At 37.8% G+C, this 25,090-nt stretch overlaps 2 protein-coding genes across 2 annotated transcripts in view; one reads left to right on the top strand and one right to left on the bottom strand.

The window, feature by feature from the left end:
• Positions 1-4,346: 4,346 nt before the first annotated feature.
• The window catches only part of CCDC146 (coiled-coil domain containing 146), an 84,336-nt gene continuing 63,592 nt past the window's right edge, over positions 4,347-25,090 (top strand). Inside the window, exons 1-2 of the mRNA XM_075727720.1 lie at positions 4,347-4,431; positions 9,479-9,645. Coding sequence (XP_075583835.1) covers positions 4,347-4,431; positions 9,479-9,645 — 252 coding nt within the window. The remainder of the gene's footprint in view (positions 4,432-9,478; positions 9,646-25,090) is intronic.
• FGL2 (fibrinogen like 2) lies at positions 17,583-24,073 on the bottom strand. Its single transcript, XM_009478835.2, has 2 exons — positions 23,326-24,073; positions 17,583-20,580 (listed from the first exon to the last, which is right to left on the bottom strand). Exons 1-2 carry the CDS (start codon positions 24,071-24,073, stop codon positions 19,874-19,876), a joined length of 1,455 nt encoding a protein of 484 aa, XP_009477110.2. The 3' UTR covers positions 17,583-19,873.

Raw genomic sequence — 25,090 nt, 5'->3', positions numbered from 1 at the left:
TCATGCCGCCCGGCGGGGCCGCGGGCGCCGCGGCAGAAGCCCCCTGAGGCGGGGCGGGACGGGCCGGGCAGCGGCTCCCGGGGTGCGCGGCCGTTGCCCCCGCCCCGCCGGGTCACCTGACGCGGCCGCACGCGGGGAGCGGCCCCGCGGCGGTTGGTAAACAGGCGGCGGCCGCGCGCTCCGGAGCGACAGGCGCCAGCCCCGCCCGCGCGCCCAGGAGGCGCCTGGGAGGCGTAGTTCGCCAGCGCGCGGAAGGAACTACAGCCGCCCCGCTCCTCGGCCTATCAGCGAAAGGGGAAGGCGGGGCACTTCCGCCGTCTGCTTCTATTGGGCAGCGGGGCGGGACGTAGAGCCAATCAGAAGCGAGGGCGGGGGCCGAGGACCGTTGGGGTGGGCCAAGGGCGGTGAGCCGGCGTCGCCATGGGAACGGGGGACGCCGCTCGGCTCGGCGGGGCCGGCGGCGGCCGCGCAGGTAGGGCCCCGCGGCGGGCCGGCGCCGGGGGCGGCGGGGCCTGCAGGGGCTGGAGGCGGCCGGCGGCAGAACCGCGGCTCCGACGCAGAGGCGGGAAGCCAGTCCAGCGGCGCCGGGCCTCGGGGCCGCCCCAGTCCTGCTGGAGGAGCGCCGGGTGGGCCGGGCCCGCCCGCCCCGCCAGGGCCCCGGGTGCCGGGTGCCTTCCCCCCGTGTGGGGCCCGTGGTGGTGCCGTCTCGTGCGTGAGAAAGCGAGGTACCTCAGGGCGTGAGGGCCTTTTCCGTGGTCCCCCCGGGCTGATGGCGGTGCAGCCGCGCGTTAGTTGCCAAAGAAGAGCCGTGCTGCTCGGGTTTCAGCCCGCTCAGCTCCCTGGCGCAGCAGCCTCTGCGGCCACCGCCTTTAACACCTGCAAGGAGAAGGCAGGGAAAAAGAGAGGAATGGGATGGGGGAAACGGCAGGGCTTTGGGTGGCAGCCTGGTCTTCCTTACGCTTAAGCGAGACTGCATGCGTTGAAGTGTCCTCGGTCAGAGGATACAGAAGCAGTTTGGCAGATGTGCTGGAAAAACAGTTTTTTCAAAAGTGGTATTGTGGAGCTCCGAAATTGCTCTCTGTCAAGATCGCTTGGTTAATATGTTATTTATTGTGACTGCTTTTTAGCAGTTATCCTAAAGCCTAGCAGTTCTAAAGCCAGCAAAGTGAATATTTTCCTCAGTTCTGTACAAATATGCCATGAGATAATTGTCCCTACAGGGTTTACAAATAAGCGGGCAATTCAGTTAAAAAGACTTTCATGGACTTCATAGCCCATGTTATCGTTGTATAATAATTTTAAAAAAATTAGGTGGGGGATGTGGGCACAGATGATGTAAAGTCAGGGGCTGCACTCTTGTCATAGATGTAATTTGCTGCCAATAATGAGTGAAACATGCATAGAAAGGTGCATTGTCGTAGCTACATTGCTACGCAAGAAAGAATGAAATCTGGGGCTGTTACTTTATTGATTCGCTCCCTTTTGCACTCCATGTGGTGGTGTTCTTCTTTTCCAAAAATAACCGTGCAAGCCATGCGATGTATTTGGTCATCAAGCTCTTTTCATCTCTTTAGCTTTATTTCTATTTTTATCACTGTCTGGCATTGATTATTTATGAATCTGAAATGAGGTCTGAGTGTCCAAGAGGAAAGAAGATGGCCCTAGCTTTTTGGTCCATCTGTAATTTTCACTATGGAAAGTTTACTAAAGATTCATATTCATCAAGTTAAATTGTTTCATTGGTTTACATTATTCAATCTTACAAATCATTAGATGAAACACAAAAAGCAATGCCAACCTGCCATATGATAGTTTAGAATAGAAAAATAGAAATATAGAATTCTAGACAGACAAAAATGTATCAAGAAATATCTTGGGACATGACAGGGGATAGAAGTTATTTTTTTCAACTCTTCAGAAACAGTTGATTTGGGGAAAAAATACTACAAAATTCTCACTCTTGAGACCAAATACCAAAATTAAATGTTAGATAATTTGTAAGGGAAACAGTTACAGACCTGTAAGAAGTGTGGTGCAATGTGCTGTAATTCCGCTAGATGACAGCCAATTCAACAAATAACTCTGCTAACCAACTGTTCAAAGGACCGGTCTTTGGTTAGGTGGGGCTTACCGCTGCCACCCCTTTCTCCCTGAAGTTCGTGCTGCTGTTCCTTATCGTCATCTCCTACCTCCTCTTAAACGTTAGTGCTGCTTTCCCACTGCCCCCTTTTCCTCCAGTATCTTGGTACTTCAAGCTCCTCCTGTAGGCAGAGGTTTATCAGGCTGGGCTCTGTACTATGCTATGCATCATCTTTAATATTGATGAATTTTTCACAGTTGAGAACTTTGTTCAAGAAACTGTTCAAAGATGCTTAAGCCTTAGCTCTGCATATATTTCACTGTTTTATGTTGGTTTTTTTTTTCATTAGATACAGTCTAAGCATACTTATATGGTTAAAAATACTGAAGAAAACAGATAAAAAGTAGTTGCTATGAAGAAGTTCTTTTTCCGTACATATGAAACCTCATGTTTTTAATGTTTTCCTTATGCTGTCTATATTTTGGCTATAATATTGATTCAGTTTCATTTCCATGCTCTTGATTGAATTCCAGCTGATCCCATATCAGCTGGTATGGCATGTAGCAGAGACCAACAGCAAAACCAGATTTATTTTCATCTTTAATTTTCTGGCTCATCACTTGCAGGAAAAGAAAACTATATCAAATTTATAAATGAAGATTTAATTAGAACTCCAATTTCAATATGCCTGCATGATCCCTTAATGAATTACAATGCTTATTAGCCATTTTGCCAGGTATTTGCTTACAGAGCTGTTGTAAGCCAAAGAATATTCTGTATTTCATGCAAAACATAACAAAAACTAGACCTTATAAAGTGTTATAAGATAGATTTTAAAGCCAAAGCATTATTAGAGGTGGTTTTAGGCTAAGGTAAGTGAGAAAGAGATTTCAAGGGAAGAGGAATTAAATAAAAAGAATACACAGGAGAGGCTGTAGAAGGAATACATTTTTCTAACTTTTGTATTTGGAATTAATCACAGAATAAGATCAGATTGCTTCAGGTGCCCACAGGGTATAAACTTAGTCTGCCCGGGCAGGATTAAGTCCACCCATTTGCTATAACTGTAATGAAGAAATAATGTGTCTTCACTGCTCAGGAACACGGGTCCGCCCTGCAGGAGTGTTCTTGCTGGTGTTACATTCATGCTGAGGCTCCTCCCTGCAGATGCAAGAGCGCTTCTTTTCAAGTTAACACCCAGCATTTGGGCAAGGTTCACCGCACACAGGGCTAGCTACTTAGAACCATAGAATCATAGAATCATTTAGGTTGGAAAAGACCTTTAAGATCATCCAGTCCAACCATTAACTTACACTACCAAGTCTACTCTAACTCTAACTTACCAATGTTCCTTCATATCGTAAGGCTTAAGAATTTTGTAGTCAGGACATTTTTTCCAAGTTCATTAAAAATTCTCATCTGTTTCTCTTATTAAATATTTGTGTTACACTATTTTAGTTTGTATTTTGTAATTTGTATTTTTTCAGTGATGTAGTTCTGAACTGCTACCTTGAGCCGCCTTTGTTCTCAACGTGTGTCTAGGTTTCAGTGGGTAGGCAAAGCATGTTCTGTTTGTTTTCCCTTTGGTATTTTAGTGTGTGTGTAGTGATGGTAACCATTTCTTCTCAGGGGTGGCGGAGAGAGGCAGTCTCCAAAGGACACAATGGTTTGGATGTCAGGGATTTTTTGTTTGTCACGCTACCAGAAATTTTCTGAGGAAATTAAGTTCCTCATGGAAACCATGTGAAAAGGGAGGTGGCAAATCTTACTATTCAAATTCTCCCTATCTTAGCCAAAAAAGTCTGTGTGTGGCTCAGGGTGATTCCATCCCAAATAGCAGATACTTGAAAACAAGGGGAAGCAATGGAACTTAGAAGTTTTTAAGCAGTTTAGGTATGCAGTGTGCTCTCATTTCCCCAAAGTAGTTTTCTGTGAGGTTGTACAGTCTAATCAAACAATCCATTCTGAACTACATGTATATTATAATGCCCTATTGTACATGATGTAATTTTAATTTTAATGATCATTTAATCTTGGCATAGCTTTGTTGTTTATAGACACATCCCTTCATGCTGAAGCACAGGCTCTGCCCAGTTAAAACAGAAGGTCTGCTGCTTACAAGACTGTAAGCTTTAATTTTAGGAAAGAAGCATTAGGAAATAAAATTTCAGTGGATGAAAAGAAGATCACTGTGCAACTGAATAAATCCATGGAACTCCTATGTTATTAATATATGTAGCTCTCATCCCTTCTCCTTGAAGAGGATATGTGTGGCAGAACTGGAAGAGTTTTGGAGAAAGATGACAAGGACAGTGGAAGGCAGAGAAGGGCTTTCATGTCAGTAATAGCAGGTAGATTGGCTTCTTCAGCCTAGAAAAAGGATTATCAAATGAAGATACAACGTTAGAAAAAACCTAGTGGCGTGGAAAAGCTGTAATTATTCAGTGACTTATCCAGTAAAAGAACTAGATGGCATCAAGGAGACAGATTCAAAACAAACAAAAAGCACTGGTTACCCACGTCATGCGGAGGTAAGATGAAAATCTCCATTCCCCTGGATTTTGCAGGTACTGAAACTTTTGCATGAGTTCAAGGGGAGAGGGGTTGGGTTCAGGGAAGCGTCACCACACTGCAACGGGTGGATTCTTCTGTCGCGCCCTAGGCATCCGGTGTTGGCTGGAAGTATGCAGAGCTAGGTCAGCTTTTGTTCTGACTAGATATCGCCATTCTGATGTTCCAACTACATTACATAATTTTTCTAACTAATTCAGTGTGAAATGCTATGTCAGTTGTCTTGTTTTCAAAGTAATTTTTATTTTTTAAAATTTGTGTGCAAAAGGAGGTAGCATGAAGGTGCAGATAAATGTCCTGAGGTTTAGACTGGCTATTAGGAAAAACTTCTTCACCCAAAGAGTTGTCAAGCATTGGAACAGGCTGCCCAGAGAAGTGGTTGAGTCCCCATCCCTGGAGGTATTTAAAAGCCGTGTAGATGTGGTGCTTAGGGACATGGTTTGGTGGTGGACTTGGCAGTGTTAGGTTAACGGTTGGACTCAATGATCTTAAAGGTCTTTTCCAACCTAAATGATTCTATGATTACAATTTATAAAGGCAAGGGATTAAGTTAAAGTTTAAAGGGGTTCACCAGTGTATGTTAATGAAATCAATCACTTGAAGTGTAATTCTCTCAACAGAGATTTTTATAAATTTTTTGTCTTCTTAATTAGTTTAGTTGGTGCATCTTCATACATGGGGCTGCATCTCTTCATGTTCATAATGAAATTTTCCTACCCTTTGCATCCGTCACTCTGGAAAGAGTCAATGAATCTAAGTGTCACCTATCTGGATTCTGCACTGACTTATGTATGAACGCTGCTGTTTGCTAGAGAGATACTGAAGTAAAGATGCTGGCATTAGTCGTGGGAATCTGCGTTCAGACTTTTATTATTATTGCTGTCCTGAAGCTGTTTCACAAGACAGTACTCATCCTGATTTGACCTGGGTTCCAAAACAGACTTGTAATTCCCTTTGTCTGCAATTCTGTGTGTTGGATCAAGGCTGTGATACTATTTGCAGTTCTACAGTTTAAAAACATCCATATTTGTTGAACTATTTTGTAAATGTAGAAATCATGCCAACTTTCATTTCTATTTGAATTAGACTGTTTACTTATCAGATACTGCAAAAATACAGATTTTCCACTTTGCTTTTTGAACTTTCTATATCCAATTTTATATAAGCTGCATTTTTAATTTAATTATGTAGTAGGTAATTGAAGAATGCTAAACTTATTTTAATGTCCCATAATTGTGCATATCTTTTGCTACAGTCTTTTGCCTTCCCTCTTAAAAAGGAGTGGAGACCAGTGCTTATCACACTAGCTAAGGCTGTCTAATTGTTTTCCTCTGTCTCAGCTGTCTATAGTTGTGTCTTAACATAACATTATAAACTTTCCAGATTCAGAAGATTGTTTTTGTTCTCTTCCTGCCCAGCAAACTGGAGTCTTGGTGAGGACTTTCTTGTACTACCTCACTGTGAGGAAGTGTGTTTTTTGACTGCTAGCAATTGTATGTTTCACGTACAAGTATCGACAAAAATGCCTACACCCATGAAGCTCTGAGGTTTTGGCATTATTCTGCTTGGAGTTTCTGCCCCTGTGCTTTTCCCTCTGCCTAAATTCTTCCAATATGTTTAGAGGAACAAATAAAGCAGCGGCAGCAGCCATAAACATGAAATGCATATGCTAAAATATTCAGCAGTTCTTTGTAGAGGAAAAATGGCTCTCTACTTATAAATGTGTATACATGTTTATGTACAGTATTTCAAGAGTTTATTTCTGGGCCCTCTATGATGTTTACAGTTGTTTCACAATGTTTTGATCCCTCCAGGAGGGATCATGAAATTGCTTTTTTTTCCATAAGCAAATACAGCCGCTGAAATCTCTCTAAAAGTCAAAATGTTCCTGAAGGAATTCCAAACAATGCTGAAGAAAGTCATAAACTTGCCAGTTTAAATTTCACTACATTTATAGACAAGTGACTTTTCAAAAGGTGGATATACACACAACACAACCTTTTTATATCCATTTTCCCACCACAATTATAAAAAGAAACTACATTTTTCTTAACTGTCAGCTTCCTGGCTTTGGAGTGCAAAATTGCTTTGGTTGTTTCATTGGAGAAATCTGGTGTACAGTATTGAAATATTCTCAAAGTGTTGACTGTCCTTGATTTATAATAAAAAGCTCTCTTTTAAAAGAGAAAGGTCTCCCATATATGAAAGGCTGACTGATGTCAAGACTGATTAATTTGAGGTGGGTTCTGCGTCTTTGGCAGCTGATAAGGGGTTTAGAATGATTTTGTCCTACAGCAGAATACAATGTTCTCTGCATAATAGTTATTCTGCATTAATATAATTACTATAATTAATCTAATTAATATAATTAATCTAGAAAGACCTGCTGGTGTCAGGTGAACACTTGCAGAAGTTGGCAATCTTTCTCCCAAAATTTTGGACTAAAATACTGTGATATTGATTTGTCCATTCATTTCATCTACAGCCAACTTCAGTGAACTTGTGAATGAATTTTCGAGTTCCTCCATGTATGCTCTGTCTGCACTTTCCACTGTGCTTTGCTCTACAAATACTCTATGGCTCCCCTATCTCACTATGTCATGGCAAGATTTCTGTATGCCTCAGAAGTCCTTCTTCCCCTCTCTTCCCTCTGCAAGATGCTTATTGCCTCTCTTTAGTCATCCCATATCTCTTATATCTTTCTCCTGAAATGTTTGTGTCTTGTTTCATGCTGCCTTAATGCAAAAGGACAATATTTTAAAACTCTTTGAATATACAAACCTCTTAAGATACTGTTATGCCAGAAGATGTTTTAGGCAGCTATTAATTGGCATTTGATGTAATGACAAGTACCAACCTGATGGACATTTCTGTCTTATCAGGGTACCAGGAGCATTGTATCCCCTTGTATTCCACCTCCCATGTCCCTCTTCCATCTCGGCATTTTCACACACCTCAGACAGTTCTGACTGATGCCTGGGAACATAACTCTCAAGTGCTGGACTGAGACAGTAAACACAAAGTGAAGTTACATGAAGTTACTGTAACTTGATGACATTAGGTCTCATCTTGCTCAGAAGTAATTAATAAATGTCCTTGATCTAGCAGTTCCTAATGCAAGAATCTTAGAGATGTCTATTCCTAAACGAGAGCTATAAAAATGGGATTTTCTCAGATATAGTTGTAGGAAAGTTATCTTTTCCAACAACCCTACTTGTTCCAACTTTCTTTTATTTCTCTGTGTATGTGTTAAAAAAATGCGTTACCTAGTTTGAAAAAGAGCTTTCTTCAGAATAAAGCTTATACCAAGCTACAACTGTAAAATTTGGATTTTAGCTAAAAGAAGCTAAAATCAGCTCCTTCTTTTGGGGAAGAAAGAAGGGATTCCCACACTGTACTAGGGATCAAAATACAGCTTGAATCCTGTGAGTTTTATTATTACTCTTGAATTAGTTCACTTGGCTATTTTTCAGGGTCATATTATTTTAGCAGAGGTCACAGATACTAAAAATGTAACCTGGTACATAATTGAAATGTTAGTACTACATAGGAGCTCTGACATAAGGACATCTCAGAACAATTATTTTTTCCAGTATTTTTCTACCTCCTCAGATTTTGTATCATGTTTTCTCATTTTGTGTGGTTTCAGGGTTTATTTGGTTTTGTGTTTTGTTTTTTTTTTTAAGTATAGCCATGCAGACATGAATAACTTTAATGATATTACACAAGTTAGATCTGTTCTTGTCCTTGAGATCTCTATGTTTTGTGAAGGGGTTCCTTTTCTATGTAATTAATCCCTGCAAGGTCCCTGCTCCCTGCAGGGGGGTTGGGCTAGATGATCTCTCAAGGTCCCTTCCAACCCAAAGCATTCTATGATTCTATGTCTCGGCACCAAACAAACCGTCCCAAGAAGGTCAAGGGACACCGTGAAGGGTGGGCTTATGTTGGGTGGAGAGAAGGGGAAACACATTCTTGGATTAGTCTTGGATTAGTCTTATGGAAAAGACAGAAGTTCATAGCAGTTATACCTATAGGAGTCCCATCCGCTTGGGGATTTCCTTTATAAAGACCTGCCTGAAGGCAACGGCTGGACCCCCCAGTTTAACAGATTTTCAAAACTCAGCTGGTCAAAGCCCTAAGCAAGTCAATTTAGTTTTGAAGTTAGCCCTGCTTTGAGCAGGAGATTGGGCTAGATGACTCCAGAGGCCTTTTCCAGCTTAAACCTGTTATTCAATGCCTGTTCTTTAAGAAATATTGTTTTGCATGTTGTCTAACTTTTATGTGATGGTAACATAGCCAACTATTAGAGGATAGGACGAGAGGAAATGGGCTCAAGCTGCGCCAGGGGAGGTTTACGTTGGATATTAGGAAAAATTTCTTCATGGCAAGGGTGGTCAGGCATTGGAACAGGCTGCCCAGAGAGGTGGTGGAGTCACCATCCCTGGAAGTATTCAACAAACAGGTAGACATGGCACTCTGGGACATGGCTTAGTCTAGTCTACCCTTAATTGGTTTAGTGTGGACTTGGTAGTGTAGGTTAATGGTTGGACTGGATGATCTTAAAGGTCTCTTCCAACCTAAACAATTCTATGATTCTATGATTTTAAAAATACTCAAAAACCGATAGCGTGGTAGTGCAGCCTCGTACAAGGCTTTCATGAAGTTGTAACTGTAGACCCACCTAGTTTGCTCACATTGTGACTTTGTTGTTTGAACGTAGCTCTCACATGTCGATGTTGTGTTCTTTACACTACACATTTATTTTGCACAGTCATATATATGCCTGGACCTAATTAACTGTATTTTGGTATTTTTGTTACTTCCTAGAACTTCAAACAATGAGTCAGGCTGGTGAAGAAAGTTCCAGTTCCAGTGACACAGAATTGGAAATTGAGAAGGAGCAACCTATCTGTGCTGTAGCTCCAACGGTTTATAGCCGAGATGAGGGATCCTCTGAAGTAACAGCAAGTCCTGCATTTCAGTGTTTAGATGAGGTACCATGTATCCCAGCTTTCCTATCTATAACAGTGCATATTGTGTCCAAATCAATTAATCTGAAATGTATATTTTGTTGTTAGTAATTGAAAGTTGTTATCATAGGCTATCTGTAGCTTCCCTATTTCTTCTCTGATTTTTTTTCGAAGTTGTAAGAACATTTGTGAAGCAGAAACATACACGGGGCATATTCTTGCTGGGGATGGTGTGCTTAATAGATAACCACATTGGCTTTTTCAGTGATCATGGCCTTAAGGGGAATGAAAATAGAGAGGTCTTGGTTTTGTAGTATTCTAGCTATAGAGGTAATTGCATCATGATTTTTAGAAAGGCTCAATAGCTGCAGGAAAAATCCAAGGTAAGTGGCTCCTGAGGCTCTAATAACTGATGATAACAGAAGAAACCTTTTGGAACTCAGTTTCTTTTGCAGAATTTTCTGTGTTAAGGAAACTTTTAGAATACTAGAAATATTTTAGAATTTAAGATATCAAATACATATCAAATGGAATCCTGAAAAATGTAATACCAGAAGAGACATTAAGAGATCATCTAATCCAGAATTTACACTGAAGTAGATTCTCTACAGATATTTGTCTAATTTGTTCTTTAAAACTTTAATTGATGGAGATAGCTCTTTGGGTATCCTTTTCCAGCATTTCATCATTGCTAGAGTTTTAAAAAAAGAGGTTTTTCCTAAATCCCAGTTTAAATTTCCTTTGGAGTGAATAATGTAGCTTTCTTCTTGCCTTTCCTACAGTGACAATGGAGAGCAACCAATCTGTGTCCTCTTTATTATAAAAATGTACATCTCATATCCTAAGCAGGCTTTGTTCATACTTCACATTTTTCTTAAAGTTCTTACATTAAGTTGCTTTACCTTGGGCTCTTTCCAGCTCAAACCAGTCAGATCGGTTTGCTAGCCCAGCTCACTCTCTCTGCCTCTGACCTAAGGTCAGTCGAAAGGAAGGGGCCACAATTTGTAGTGAAGAGGAAAATAGCACTGCCCCTTTCCTGTCCTGCTATCAGATCATACTGAACATAGCACGGAGCTGCACAGTCAATCTCTCTCTAATCTCTTGTGCATTCAAGTGAAGTATACAGGAGGGAGAGAGATTTTCACTTTCAGTCCAGTGCCAGTATATGGTGAGCCCACAGCTTCCAGTATTGTTGTAGAACAAAACCCCTTTCTTCTCAGTCCAAGGCAGCTGCAAAAGTCAGCTCAAAGAGAGCTGACCTCTCACCTTACAGAAATCTTCCTGTCTACTGAAAATATGGAAACTGCACTTTGGGGAGTATTTTATTTTCCAACTACTCCTATACTTTTTCTCCAGATTTTCAGTTGTGGTAGAATTTTTGCTATGGCAATAAGAAGTATATGCCTAGTAAAAGATACCTTTACCCCCTACCCTTCCCCAAATAAAATAAAACTAAATGGTATAACATTCTAAAATATATTCTACATTTCTGCTTTGTTTCCCTTATTTTTAATCATGGTGAAAACTTATTTTTGTAGACTTATTCTAGAAAATGATCAGATAATTTGGCTGGTTTTGGGTTTTTCTCCAAAAAATCTTTCCAAAGAGGTTATTCTGCATGTCAATTTAAGACCAACTTGTTTAACTCTGATAACATTGTAAACCATTAATGGGAAATATAGGGTAGCCTGAGTATTAGAAGTTGTTCCCAACTCAGGAAAAAAACGTGCAGTGGAAAACCGAAGTAAGCAATTTACATAAGATTTCATAAATGAGGTCTTTTGGTCATTTTGTCAATTTTTAAAAGGGAACTATGACTCATTTATTCTTACTATAATTTCTAACAGTTCATACTTGTGCTTTACGGGTCAATTTGGCTTTTCATCACTTATTCACATTTCTTCTCTCCCACTGACGTGTTTGTTTTCCTTTGTTGAACTTTATACATAATTCAGAGATAAATATATGACTTTGGTCACCATAGAGGTTGTTGCATTGACACTGGCTTCAGCTTCTTGGAATAGTTTTCAGAATTTTTCCACAGAAGCAGAATTGTAGCATATTATCTCTGGTTTACTGGCCAGTCATTTATGCCTGCATAGCAGCAAATACTTATCAGAAGGGACACCTTTTGATATGATAAGATTTATTTGAGAACAGATATATCCCTTCTAGCAGTAAGCCTTCCAGTCAAGCCAGTCTTGTTTTTCTCATGTAAACAGCAGACAGTAAAACATACAAATAGCAAGAAGTCAAACATGCACACTGTCTCTCCTTCATTTTTAATAACACATAGTAACATTGTTTAGGCTTGTGGATTAGGTAAAAATATTAAAAACTGGACAGAGGTTTGAGCAAAAGCCACTCAGTCCGTCATGACTTGCTTCTTTTCACCAAATGTTTTTATTTGTTACCAAGTTGACATCAGCCTGACTCAGTGCTTCCACTGCTGTTGGTTAGAGGACTGTCATACATTTGTAAAATGAACTTTCTACTTCTTTTAGCCTTTGTTGTTATGTCCTTGAAATAAAGACCTTTGGTCTAACAGTTCTGATTGAATTTCTTGATTTGGCAATATTTCCTCATATCCTGTTTTCTTCTAGTGTACACCATTAGAAATAAATCAATCTGCATCATGTTAATAACTTCCATGGAAAACTATGTAGTCTAGTGCCTATGTGATGAAATAAATACATTACTTGGATAAATGCTACCTTAAGATGCAATAAATTATGCTGTTTTCATTTTGAATTTAGTGCATTATAGACCATGTATATGTAATCTGATTCTTAAAAGGCAGCAAAAAATGTATTGAATTTTATGTAATGTACATTGTCTAAGTTTCAAGAGCTATTAATTTTACAAAATTAGCATTTTATTAGTAGCTAGCTTCAGCAAAATGTTCTGAATTTATACTCATCCTTGCATGCAAACTTAGGATTTTTTTTCAACAGGTGGTAATATAATACATTTTATCTCTCCCTTTATTCTTATATCGTCCTTGTTACAACACTACTGTTACTGCTAAAGCAGCACAGAACATACTGAAATTGCCATTTGAATAGAAAAAGCAACAGAACATGTCATGAAACTGGATTAAATGCTCAAAATGACAGAATGAAAGACAGAATGAAAATAAAAAAGACTGATTAACAAATTGCCTCCTACCCACCCTCGTAATTTTTATCCCTGTAATTTTTGCCCTTCCCTGCACTGTATAGTAGCATGTTTTCCCCTCTGGACACTCAAGGTGTTCTTTCCTTTCCTCCACCTGATCCAGGCTTTCCCATTTTAATGGGAACATAAATAAACAAAACATCAGTTGTCATAATGATGCTGTTGATGTTTAGTTGGTAATCTATTGTAGTCTTCAAATCCTTTTCTCTTGCTTAATTTTTTTTTTTTGTTACCCAAATCACAATTAATCCCAGACACAAAAAAGATCCCTACTCTATACATCTTTCCAATTCAATAGTGAATCATTGACAGCTATGCTCCAGGAACAGTTTTCTATCCGCTTTATCTTTGCAAAATTTTGAAGATTTAATAAAGCTGATGAATTGCTCACAAAATCTGCTAGTTCATCTTTTTGATTCAAGAGACTCTCCAAAAACTAGTATTCTTCAGGTTCTTTCAGTTAGAAGGAGAAATCAGTCATAGAGCCTAGTATCTTTTAATTCTGTTTAGTTAATTCTGTTTATTTATAAATTAGGTACAAGCTCTTCTTTTTCTGGAAAAAAAAAAAAGGAGAAATCAAATAGTGAGGGTAGCTTCTCCCAGCTTGAGGTCTTTTTCAGTTAGTATTATATTAGCATTTCTTGTTAGAGTTTACTCGAGTGATGTCTCCGAGCTTTTCTATGCCGTGCTTTTTGTTTCTCTTCCTTTTGTTGGTATGTTCTTGGGTTAGGAAGATAGTTGTTAGTTCACTCAAATGTATACATCTATTGTTAAAACAATACCAGAAAAAGCATTCTGCAACATTTATCGTGCATGTCTTTGTAGTGGACACTGTGAAGGAGCTATTCATTCCATAAAATAGTGTACCTGCGAATGAAAAGTGCCTTACTATTTACCAGATTCAGTGAGCCGGTACCTTGTTTGGAAAGTACCACAATAATCTCTTTCTGCTAATGAACGTCATCCGTTTACGTGCTAAATCTAAACCTGCAGAAGCATAAACTCCTTTGGGAGATTTCTTTGATTGGTCTAATGCAGACTGTTGTGCACTCTGTAACCTATAAAGATAAAATGGACTGTGCCCCCTATCTGATACCAGCACCAAATCTTTCATTCACGCTGCTTTTTATGATGCAACATTTCTTTTTGCTGGTGTCCAAGGATCCTATTGCCACCACCCATCAGGAAGCAGAAAGAACCTTTCATGAATATTTTTCATTACTGTTTTGAAACTTGGAGTCTTTCTGAGATTAATGAACTTCTTACCCCTGACTGCCAAAAGTCATTGAAGTGCTAATACAGATGTTAACCAAAATGCTGGTTCTGCTGGAAACACAGAGCAAAATCTCCATGTTTACCAAAAAGTGAATAGTATAGTGACAGAGATTTCTTAAGCAAATTTTGCTTCTGCTGTTCTGACACTGATTCATGTGGATCTGCTAGCTGGAAGAGCTTTAAAGTCATGGAATGATGCATATGTTCAGTGGTTTAAGGGGAAAGGTACTTTTCGTTTTTCTCTTTTTTCTCATCTGTGCTGCAGGAAAGAAGAGAAAGTCACATAAAGGTTGGCTACAGCTTTCAAATATAAATACTAAGAATCAGTATTTCATATATTTCTTCAACGGCATTCTGACATCTAACAATGCCACTCTAGAAAATGTAGCCTTTTCCAATTTCTTTTGCTAACAAGCTGTTTTTTAATTCTCTCCTAACTTGGGTTAAATGGTAGGTGTAAACAACTTTACATTAAAAAAAAAAAAAGTCAATACATCTTTAAATGCAAAATTTCCTAGAAAATCTAGCTTGATATGCTAAGATAGAAATTTTATTTTTTTTTATATGAGCACCAATTTAATTTCTGTTCACCAACACATACTGTAGTGTGCTTTTTATAAAGTATGATCATCAGTATATTTTTGCATGGTAACTGTAGCAGTGGATAATTTGTTTCCATACTCTCCAAACATGTATGTGCTCTATCAAAGATGTAAAAATCTTAACAGAGCTTTTGAATGCAACCAACAGTTTCAAACTTAAGCTGATCCTGGTACACTCCGCATTACATGCTTCAAAGGCTCCTGGCACAACAAACCAGCTGTATAAATACATTGGCACAGACAGCAGAGACAGGTGTTGCCTCCACCCATAGGAATCTGACTGCTAATTAAATAAACCTTTTCTAACTTTGTTCATATGGTCACTTGGGGAGTCAGCCAGGGATGATAATGTGTCTGTAAGCTGGAGTCTGGGGTTTTTTGCAACAGCTTTCAGCAAGCAAGCAATAGTTTGCATAGTGAACATTAAACCAGTTGGTCATTGCGATAGGTAAATTGATTATTCCAGTTGGTGGTAATTCCTATAAAAAGCTGTAGAGGAGTGGGTGGAGTTTATAGATGACTTTAAACAGCAGGGGTGGAAACAGAGACAGTGTAAATATGCTCTTTCTGTTGAGAGATTCTTTTTCCTGCTTGCAGGTGACATTGTGAGGAAACAAGGGCAGGAAGCTGTTGCATGTGTTCATATTACCACAAAGCAGGTGGTATTTCTGTTCATGTCTGAAAAGCATGTTTGAAAGCATTTATGATATTGGGTTTATGTGTTGTTATTTCTATGCTATATATATTATGACGTGTTGTTTTTTCTATGCTATTATAAAGTCAAGTGCAGATTTCATGTCACAGAGAGGAAACACCGCTCCCTAAAGCTGCAAAACTAGGAGAAGGAATAATCTTTAACTGCAGCATCTTCTTGTGTTTTGGCCTTTTCTCAACAATTTCTGGGACTCGTGACACTTAAAAGACAAGCATATTGCTGTCTGATGTTCCAAACCTGTCTCCCTCTTCCCCTTCTCTCATCCAAAATATGTATTTGAGATCTGATATTCCAAAACAGGGCGATCTTGTACTAAAATTGTGAGTCTACCTGGCCTTGGCTTATGATGTTTACGTTAGCACAACCATGTGGTGAGGCAGCGAGAGCAATGTTAACCAAACATGCATTTGATAAAAATGTCCAGTGGTGGAGAATCAGCTGTTGTACAGATCAGTTTACTTTAAATGTTAAAAAGGTGATTTCTGGTTTCCTTATTAAAAAAAACCTGTGTCCAAATAGTCCTTAAAGATTTGCATGAGAAAGAATCCTTATCTTTGGGTTTAGCAAATAGAGGTTGAGCTGCAGAGGTAAACAGAGGGGCTTTTACATTCTGTCTGAAGAAAAAAATGAGAATTTCTGTTTCTCAAATTGGATCCTACTTCTCCATAAAAATCACTGACTCCATGTAATTGCTTAAAAATAAGCATGTAAAACATATTTTCAACTGTCATTCTCAATACTGGCGTACTATTTGAGTAGAAGTGTAATATTAATTAGACTTATAGTTTGTCTTGATTATATGAATATAATTGGGGATATTTTTTCCAGTTGCTGATTGTTTTCCAAACAGATTCTTTTTTTACTGAGATCAGAAAAACTGATGAACAGGGACGTAAAAAATAATATTAATTCATACCCTGCTCTCATGACTTATGTGAGGGTTGGATTTGACACATCACTTAAAACATTCTTTTCTGGTTTTGGTTACAATTGAGGGTGATGGCCAAATTCACTTCTGGCGGAAGCATTATAACTCCATAAAAGTTTCATTAAAGCTGTGAATGAAAGAGATCAGTTTGGTAAGTGGAATGTTTGCATTTAGCAGGGCCTGTGGATGGTATGCTCAGCCACTTTTCTTTGAAACTTATGTCAATGTCTGCAGGCCCATGTATACCATACTATTTTTCTCTTATCTCCTGAAAAAAAGAACACAGAACACATTTATAAAAATGTATTCCAAATCTCTTTCTTGGTAGGCCAATATTTAGGTCTTATCTCATTTTTTTCTCTATGAAAACTTGAAGTTGCATTCTTCCTGTTTTGATTTTTCTATGACATGTAAGTCATAGAAACTAAGTAAATTTGGCACCTTTTTTTTGTTTGATTTTGGTTTAAGCTATAAACACAACATTCTAGGTATGGATATGGACTTTCAGACCTTCTTTTCATTTTGTATTTGTTTTTTTGTTTTGTTTTTTTTTTGTTTAAGAATTGCATAGAAATCCAAGACATTACAGTGTGCTTGGCTGGCCACACTGAACAGATGGGTTTGTGCCTTTATTTTTTGGAAACAATCCATAGGAATTTTTCTAGCAAACTAGTAATCTTCTTCACTAAAATCCACAATTCAAATATTAGCAAGATCAAAGCTACAACTGTTTTCATATAATAATCAGTGTTACATAGATGTTTTCTGTAAATTGGAAGACATGTTTTGAATTATTAAGCCTTAAGCAGAGATCAAATGCTTTTGTTTGTATAAAGAATTGTATGCTTTAATTTAGGGTATTGTTTCTATTCACATGCTTTGAAACTTGCATGTGATCTAAAAGGTTGTGTGTAATACAAAAACCAGATGAGTTTGCTTCTTCTCTGTCATGTTAAGGACAGAGGTTGTGTAAACTCTTGATTGGGCAATTACTTTTTTCTCTTCCAAAATATGAACAGTTTCAAAAAGTTGTCTGAGATTTGAGCCTTTGGTATTATCTGGCAGCTGAAGTGTCATAAAATGGATCTCTTAAGAACTATCATTACTAGCAGTTACGCTCCTGGCACATCACATGGTCGTCTTTGTTGGTCATCTAAAGTTATCTGTGTTTTCTTATTGCTTCAATTTTTACAGAAAATCAATAGAACAATTTATGAGAAATTTTTTGATTTTTTTAATAATCCGCATACATCTATGACAGTAGTACAGCTTTAACAATGTGACTTAATTTTATTACAACAAGGAAAAACAAAAATAATGCTTGCGACAAGTAGATGGAGTTACAGTTTGTAAAACTAGTAAACATTGATGGAGATTCAGCTACAACAGTTCCAGGCAGGTAACAGGTAATATTCAGATTTGTGTAACAACATTACACTGTTGTTTTTTTTTTTTTTTTAAAGACATCAGACAAGGCTTTTGTAGGTGGTATTAGTCACATTTGCTTATTCTGTTAAAATTTCTGTGTTCTATGACGTTTCCTTTAAACAGGATAAAAAAAGGATGGTTTCTGTTCTAACAGCTTAGCAGGAAAAAGACAGTTTCAAGTAGAAGCTTGTAGATACTGTAAGTCATACTTAGCTAGTTACCATACACTGAATAGGAGCAAATTGTGCATTTCATGAAAAATGATTAAATATAATCATATGCAATTAGATATTTGCTCTTCTAACCAATACTTCAAAAGTTGCTTTTTTTGTTGTTTAGACAATCCTTTTTTATCCCAAAATAAATATTCTATAGCTTCAAAACATGTTCTCAAGCAAAGATTATACATCTTGCAATTAAAAATTTCCATTACGCTTTAAAATTGAAATAAAATAAACCAAATTACACTTCACACTGAAATATCCTTCAAACTATTTACTTCCTTAAAACATATATTAGTATTTTACAATTTAGCAATTGCCACTGTTGCTCATTTGCATAACTTGTAACCATAATAGTTCTTATTATTATCTTAAAAAACAGTAAAACTCATATTTGTAAAGTATTAGGTCAGCTGTATACTACTGGTTTTTTTTGGTATCTTGTAACCAAAAAGGCTGTGCCAGCGAAGACCACACTTTAACTGGTAAAGAAATACAGTCTCAGTATAGTTCATGTCTATCTCAAGAGTGGCATAAGCAATATAGCAAAATAGCCTCTTGCTAAGATAAATTGCATCTCTGCTCATCATATTAGTCACTGTAATTACAGAGACATGTCCTTTCTAGGGTAGGCACTAGATACACGTATTCAAGTTCGTTCGTATCTACAGCATGAGCTTTAATAGTAGTATCTCTAAGATGCACTTCCTGAAGTATTTGAAAATTTGATTGTTTCATTTGTTACATTTTAGAAGAAAAAAGTCTTTCACATATTCTCTTTTCTGTTTATAATTGCCAGTGGGTTGTTCATGTTTCGGTGGCTACAAAAGGCGTACTCAGAAAATGGGGAGAACACAATCTTTTCTTATCTTAATTCTTGTAATTCTTATAATTTTAAGGTCTAATGGTACCTAGAGTGCGAGGTACTTAAATGAGAGCTGCAAGAGTCATCTTGTAACATTTGGCTTACCTAAAATATCCAGGAGAAAGTAAGAACGGTACTGGAAACTCTTTTTGTATGTATTTAGAGGCATTAATGCAAAGACATGGATTCTTCTTGATGTGTCTTCTTCCTACCTATCTACCTGCCTATATAAAATGTGCAATAAGCTACATAACGGCTCCTTTCTCTCACAAATGACAAACAGGACCTTAAGCTTGAACGGAGGAACCAAAATGAGCAAGAAATGTTGTCGTTCATTACATGCTCTCTACACTATTTCGACTTGCTTTCATTCAATTCCTTCACCAACTTCCTTGAATAATCATTGATAAAGGGGATTTGAGGAATCATCTTCATTTTCTAAGTTTTCTTCAAGGCTTTTTTTGTGTCCTTGGGCAAACCATGTGGCCCTCTGTTTCCTAGTCCTTTAAAAATAATAATTTGTAGTACTTTTCCTAATTTATATTGATATTGCCATGGCATACCTTTGAAGTTGTGAAGAATAGATGATACGAAAAGTCAGGCTGTTTCAGAGAGACTAACTTTCATTCTAAGTGTTGACAAATTTCTATGTTACCAGTTATACCTCTGAGTTATTTTCAGGTTAAAATGTAGGTGTTCATTCAGACACAATTTGTGGAAGACCATTTAAAAGTTTTAAATCATAAAATCTGGTATATCACAGTCAGTAAAAGCACCAAAAGCAATGTTTAGAATATTTACATAATGATACCAAGACTTAACCTGTGCTAAGTTTTAGCAGTAACTATTCAGAAACATTCATGCTGTTTTTAATACATTATATGGGCCAAAACATCGCTAAAAATTTGTGGAAGTATGTTGTTTTGTCTAGAACTATTTTATGCCAAACATAACTGAATATTTGAATTCTGAGTATAATACTGCATAAGTATGATTTTGAGTGCAATCCAAATGCAAACTAGTTAAGAGGAAGGTGTAGAATTACTGCACAAAAGTTTTGGGTCTGATCATGATTTTTACTGATTTAAAGGATTGCCTGTATCCACTGGGAACATCATCAGAAATACCATGCCATGTACCCCAGAAAATGCCATTGCGAACACCTTTGTATTTCTTGTGGTAGTACTTGCCATTGAGGTTGGCAGACAGGCATGCATCAAACCACCAGCCAGAGCTGTAGTACGCTCCACAGTTTCCTGAAGGATACCTATCGTTGTCCTTGTCCGGAGTTGTAAAGAACTTTTGATCGTGGTTGTAATGCTTGCTGTAGTGAAGGGCATCTCCTGCTGTGCCACTATAGCCATGAACACTTAGACGGTACTTTAGATATTCGTTGGCCACATAGAAGTGTTCGTATTTCGCGTACTCTCTGATACCATTGAAATCTTCAAGTTCAATTCTCAGTTGCATTTCCTGGCTCTTTGTCAGGAGGTGAATTTTGTCATTCCCCAGCCAAAACTCCCTGCTGAGGTTTCCAAAGCCATTTTTGTAGTCATTCCAGGTTCTGTTAAAGTTAGTGCTACCATCCTGACGCCGTTGCAGCACTGTCCAGCCGCCTCCATGTGTTTGCATGTCACAGTAAACTTCAAAGCTATTATTTCTAGGGTCAGGGCTAATCCTGTAGATTCCATTACTCCTTCTGCCTGCTATGTAATGATCAGCACAGTCTCTCTGCATTATCTGTATAACTGGTGGAAGAACAGATAGTGTTAGAACACACGTAATTTCAATTTAAAAAGAAACAAAATTTTTACCCAGGCTGATGTGGCATACAGCACTTGGATTGAAGAGACTTCTACATAGGAAGAAGTGTTACAGCAATTTCAGTTCTAGGGAGAAACAGGTTTTTTCCATCAGGTTTACTCTATAATAGGTGCCACCTAGGATCTCTGCATCAAATAGCTGTCCAAAAAAAACCCATTTAAATGACTTTTTGTATCAGAACTGCCTAATATAGGGGCATTTTGATTGGTTGCTTTCCCTTTTCTCCTTTTCTCTACTCTTCTCTTTATCCTTTCATTACCTCCTGTAAATTCAGCCTGATTTCTTCAGTCCACATTTCTAACGCTTCATGTTTACACACCTGCTGCTTTTTGTATTTAAATGTATACCATCACACCCTGTCTATAATTCAAATCTTCATCTGGCAGTATGTCAGAGAAAAAGCTTTGTCCATATGGGAATGACTTTAACTTGGCTGTTGTTCAATCAACATTGTTAGGAATGTTTCATGTGTTAATGTTGACTGTACTTTAGGAAGCAGGAAAAAAAGTAATAAAACTGTCTTGTCTATTGTAGTAATAATGTGATTCCTAGAAAGATGAAGCTAGAAAAGTGATGGTGCTTTCCTGTGTGTGTGGCATTGCTGGCTTTACAGTAAGGAAAAGTTTTAGCATTTACCACTAACACAGCTTTTTCCTACCAATGGGTGATGTATTTTATTCAGAATAAAAACACCCCAGGTTTTTCCTGCAGAGTGAAAATCCATTTTTGATCTACAATGTCATCCAGTAATGACATTGTGTTCAACAGTGTGGTATTATAATTCCATGTTCTTAAGTGAGTGATACAGAGAGGTCTCAGAAGTTCTGAGTTAAGAGTCAAAACTGTAATGTTCATTCCTACTGCAGATTTGAATTTATGGGTGTGTTCATTTGCAGGCTTGAATTGCATATTTTTCCTAGAAAAATTTAAACAATTAAACTACTTCTTGAAAGGGAGGAGTGTTCTCAGGCTGCAGCAGGGAATAAGACTCAGGACTCCTTGTTTGCCAGTACAGAAAACTGGCCATCTATGAAAGCAAAAGGTATAGGAATCAAAGGCTTAAAAGCCAAATCTAAATCCACAGTAGATTCTCATTTATTTCACTGAACTTTGTGTAAGATCTTTGGTGGACTAAGTTTCGGAGCATATATTGACAGAGAGTATACATTTTAGATAAAATGCTTTTATAATCAAATTCAACTCCTATTTAAATAAAGTTTTGTTGTTACTGCCAGTGGATGCAGTAATGGCTCCTGTATAGAAAAAAGCTGTAGCTGTTATCCTTCCTAGCTTTCATAATGTATATATTGCTGCTACAAACACTTTTAGCATCACTTACTGTAAAATGTAAGGAATAGCTACATGATCATATGCTATGAACAGTACCCAACATTTCAGTAAGAAATGTGAGAAATATCTGAAATTAATTTAGTCTATTATGAAGCACTGATTATCAATATACCAAATATCATTCATTCTTTTTGTGAATGTTTTCTATCTGGATTAAAGTAATTGATTTATACTGATTTATAGCTGATTGAAGCTGATTGTTGATATGGTAAAAGCATTACCATAAAAACATTTATTATTATTCATTTGCTCTTTTCACACTTTCAGGAATTTCAGCTGTACATACGCTGTACCATCTGCAGATCCTTCAGTTTTCAATATGGGTAGACAGAAGAACAGTTTTATTTTAAACTTGAATGCTAAGCAGCAGATGCTTAAAAACTGTAATGCAGCCTGATCTTTCTCTGCTTTATCTCTAGAGACCCCTATCTTCATATGTATGATATCTAAGTGGTAAATACACTGACAATCTAGTGAATATTTCTTATTTTCAAAGATTCTTATATGTGATATAAAAACTTTATGACTTTTAAAAAACCTCAATCTTCCCTTAGTAACAGTCAACATTAGAAAGAAAATATTTTTCTATTTCTTGATTTTAATTAGGACAATTAAAAAGTAAAAGAAAAAGAGTGTTTGTCAGTGATAACACCTGTTTTCTGTTTTAGATTTGCTTATATATTAGGTTCATGCTAAGGGTTTAGTATTAAAAAGATGGTACATATGTTACCCACTTGAGAAGTTCTGCTATAAGCTTTTTTTAGCAGAGCTTTTCAGATATTTGCTGTGATGATAGAAGAATTATTTTATTACCCATCTGTTAAAAACTAAAGATTTTAATAGATTCACTTGATGTTTAATAATGTCTTGTAGGCCTTCGTTGCAGTTTCACATTGAAAAAACCCCATGCAGTTTTCTAAGGCACACCTATAGAAAATTTACCCCTTCTCATCCAAGGAGAAAATATATGTAGTTCACTGATGTTTAATATCCTTAATGAAGGGTAGTACGGTGTAAAACAAAGTTAATTTTTCACGTTTACTAAGTGAATTGCAGAAAAAGTCCTTTGAAAATCCATGTTTTAAATGCCATAATAAAGTACAATTTCAGGAGGAACTGAACACCTGCAGCTCTCAGTAACCCTCTAGTGGCAGATGAAATGTTTTACAGGAGTATAAATTAACACTAAAGAGCAAATACTTAATTTGTGAAGTTAATAACACAGCTATTTGGTTAAAATAGATTTAAAATTGTTTATGTTATATTTGTAAAATGCACAGAAAGCTTATACAGGCAGTAAGAATTAACAGGTTACATACCAGGTCTTGGTTGCATTGCTGGACATTTAGAAGAACATTTGTTGTCAAGGCTGTTCACAACAAACGTCAAATTAGCAACTTTGCTGTCAACATAATGTTCTACATTGTTCATATTTATGAGGCTCATCTTCTCTAAACGACCCTGCAGTGTCTGAATCTGGCTCTTTGCATTTTTTAAGCTGGTTGCCATTCTGTTAACTTTGCTTTGCAGTTCCCTTACTCTGTTATCTTGGATTTTGCTGTTTTCTCCTGGAGTTTCTGCATTAGGTAACAGGAATTCATTACTACGGTCTCTTTCTTGGTTGTCATCTGCCTGCAGCTTGCAATCTTGGCAGCATTTCTTCAGCTTGTTTACTGCTTCTTTAAGGGTCTGTACTTCTTTGAGAGTCTTCTCAAGCAGTCTGAATTCTTTGGGTAACTGAATGGTCATTGGAGGCAGATTTATCTGATATGGACAATCCTCTCCTCCATCACATTTCCGATTAGTTTTGAGCTTTATAGGACAAGTCTCCGTAACTTTTCCTTCTTTAGCATGCTCTTCATCTTCTAAAACAACTGCAGAGGCATTTGTTAAAGCAAGGAGAGCTGTTTTCAGGAAGACTAAGTAAACTAGCAGCTTCATCTTCGCAGAGAAACTAGCAGTGTGAGGAAGTATGCAAAAGTGGAACAACTTTATAAGGGCAGTTTGAAGCCTGTGAGTTATCAGACTGCCTACGCTGTTCTCAGAAATGGGTGGGAGTGCTTGCATCACGAGCAAAGTAGGTAGTGCTTGCAAGAGTAGCACTTTTCAGTGAGTATTCCTGACTCAGAACTAGTGTATGTAAGCAAAACGATGAAATACATGTGTACTGATCACTTATGCAGTTTAATTTCATTCCTTTTTGTACATGGATTTTCTTTTTGGGGAAAAAATCACTTAGCTCTGTGTTGTAATAGTCTGCTAACATCTGTTTCTTAACATTTGAGTGTTCTAAAACTGCTTTTGAAAACCAGACTGTAGTTTTACCACAGCAGGTGCAAAAGGTGAAAAACAGCCCCTTTCCCAGTTTGAGGTTTATCACAGCAATAGCTTCACTGACACCCTCCTCCTAAAACTTTTTTAAACTGAATAGATGTATTCATGAAAATGATTTAAATCCCAAAGCATGTTGAAACACACATATAGTTTTGGTTCCAAACATTTTTCAGGATCGAGTCATAAACTAAGAAGGGCGAGCAGCACTTTCTTCTTTCTATTTTGCCTAGCACTGCTTAGAATAGTTACCTGGAATATTCATGATCTGTATGGCACATCAAAGTTAAAATTCATTGTTATCTGATTCTGAGTACTTTTTACTGACCTTTTCTAAGGCAATGGAAGGGAACTTAAGACCCCCCCTTCAATGCATGGGATCCTAACTGTTGGACTGATTGTCGAGAAAACCCAAAGCAAAGCCTGGTGTTCTGAATAATGTCCTGAATTCTAGATCTAAAGCAAGGCAGGGAGATAGGGAAGGAGCTCCCATGGGACCTCAGTCTGCCGTACTCTTTTCTGTATTGCTGCTTTTTGGGTCCTGCTTTTCTTTTCATTGTACCTTGTGTCACCTTTAAGAGTTAATCATGTACTTTGCATGACTAATTACACCAAATGGAACACTACAGCTCTAGGTGGCAATTGCCATGCACTTCCTCATTTTTATTCTACAGCCACCTTTGGCATGCTCATGTGGTGCCTATGTAGTTTTAATGATCTGTATCATTTTCTTTGTGCCCCGAAGCAAGGCTG

This window comes from Pelecanus crispus, chromosome 1, assembly GCF_030463565.1.
Source record: "Pelecanus crispus isolate bPelCri1 chromosome 1, bPelCri1.pri, whole genome shotgun sequence".
Lineage (NCBI taxonomy): Eukaryota > Metazoa > Chordata > Aves > Pelecaniformes > Pelecanidae > Pelecanus > Pelecanus crispus.
The sequence above is the reverse complement of the archived record's forward strand: the minus strand, read 5'-3'. Positions and strand labels throughout refer to the sequence as shown.

What these genes read in the sequence shown, in the direction of transcription:
- FGL2 (XM_009478835.2), bottom strand. Translation starts at nt 24,073, where the DNA reads ATGCAAGCACTCCCACCCATTTCTGAGAACAGCGTAGGCAGTCTGATA. An exon ending in AGCAATGCAACCAAGACCTG is followed by an intron (nt 20,581 to 23,325) that starts GTATGTAACCTG and finishes TTCTTCCACCAG; the next exon opens with TTATACAGATAATGCAGAGA.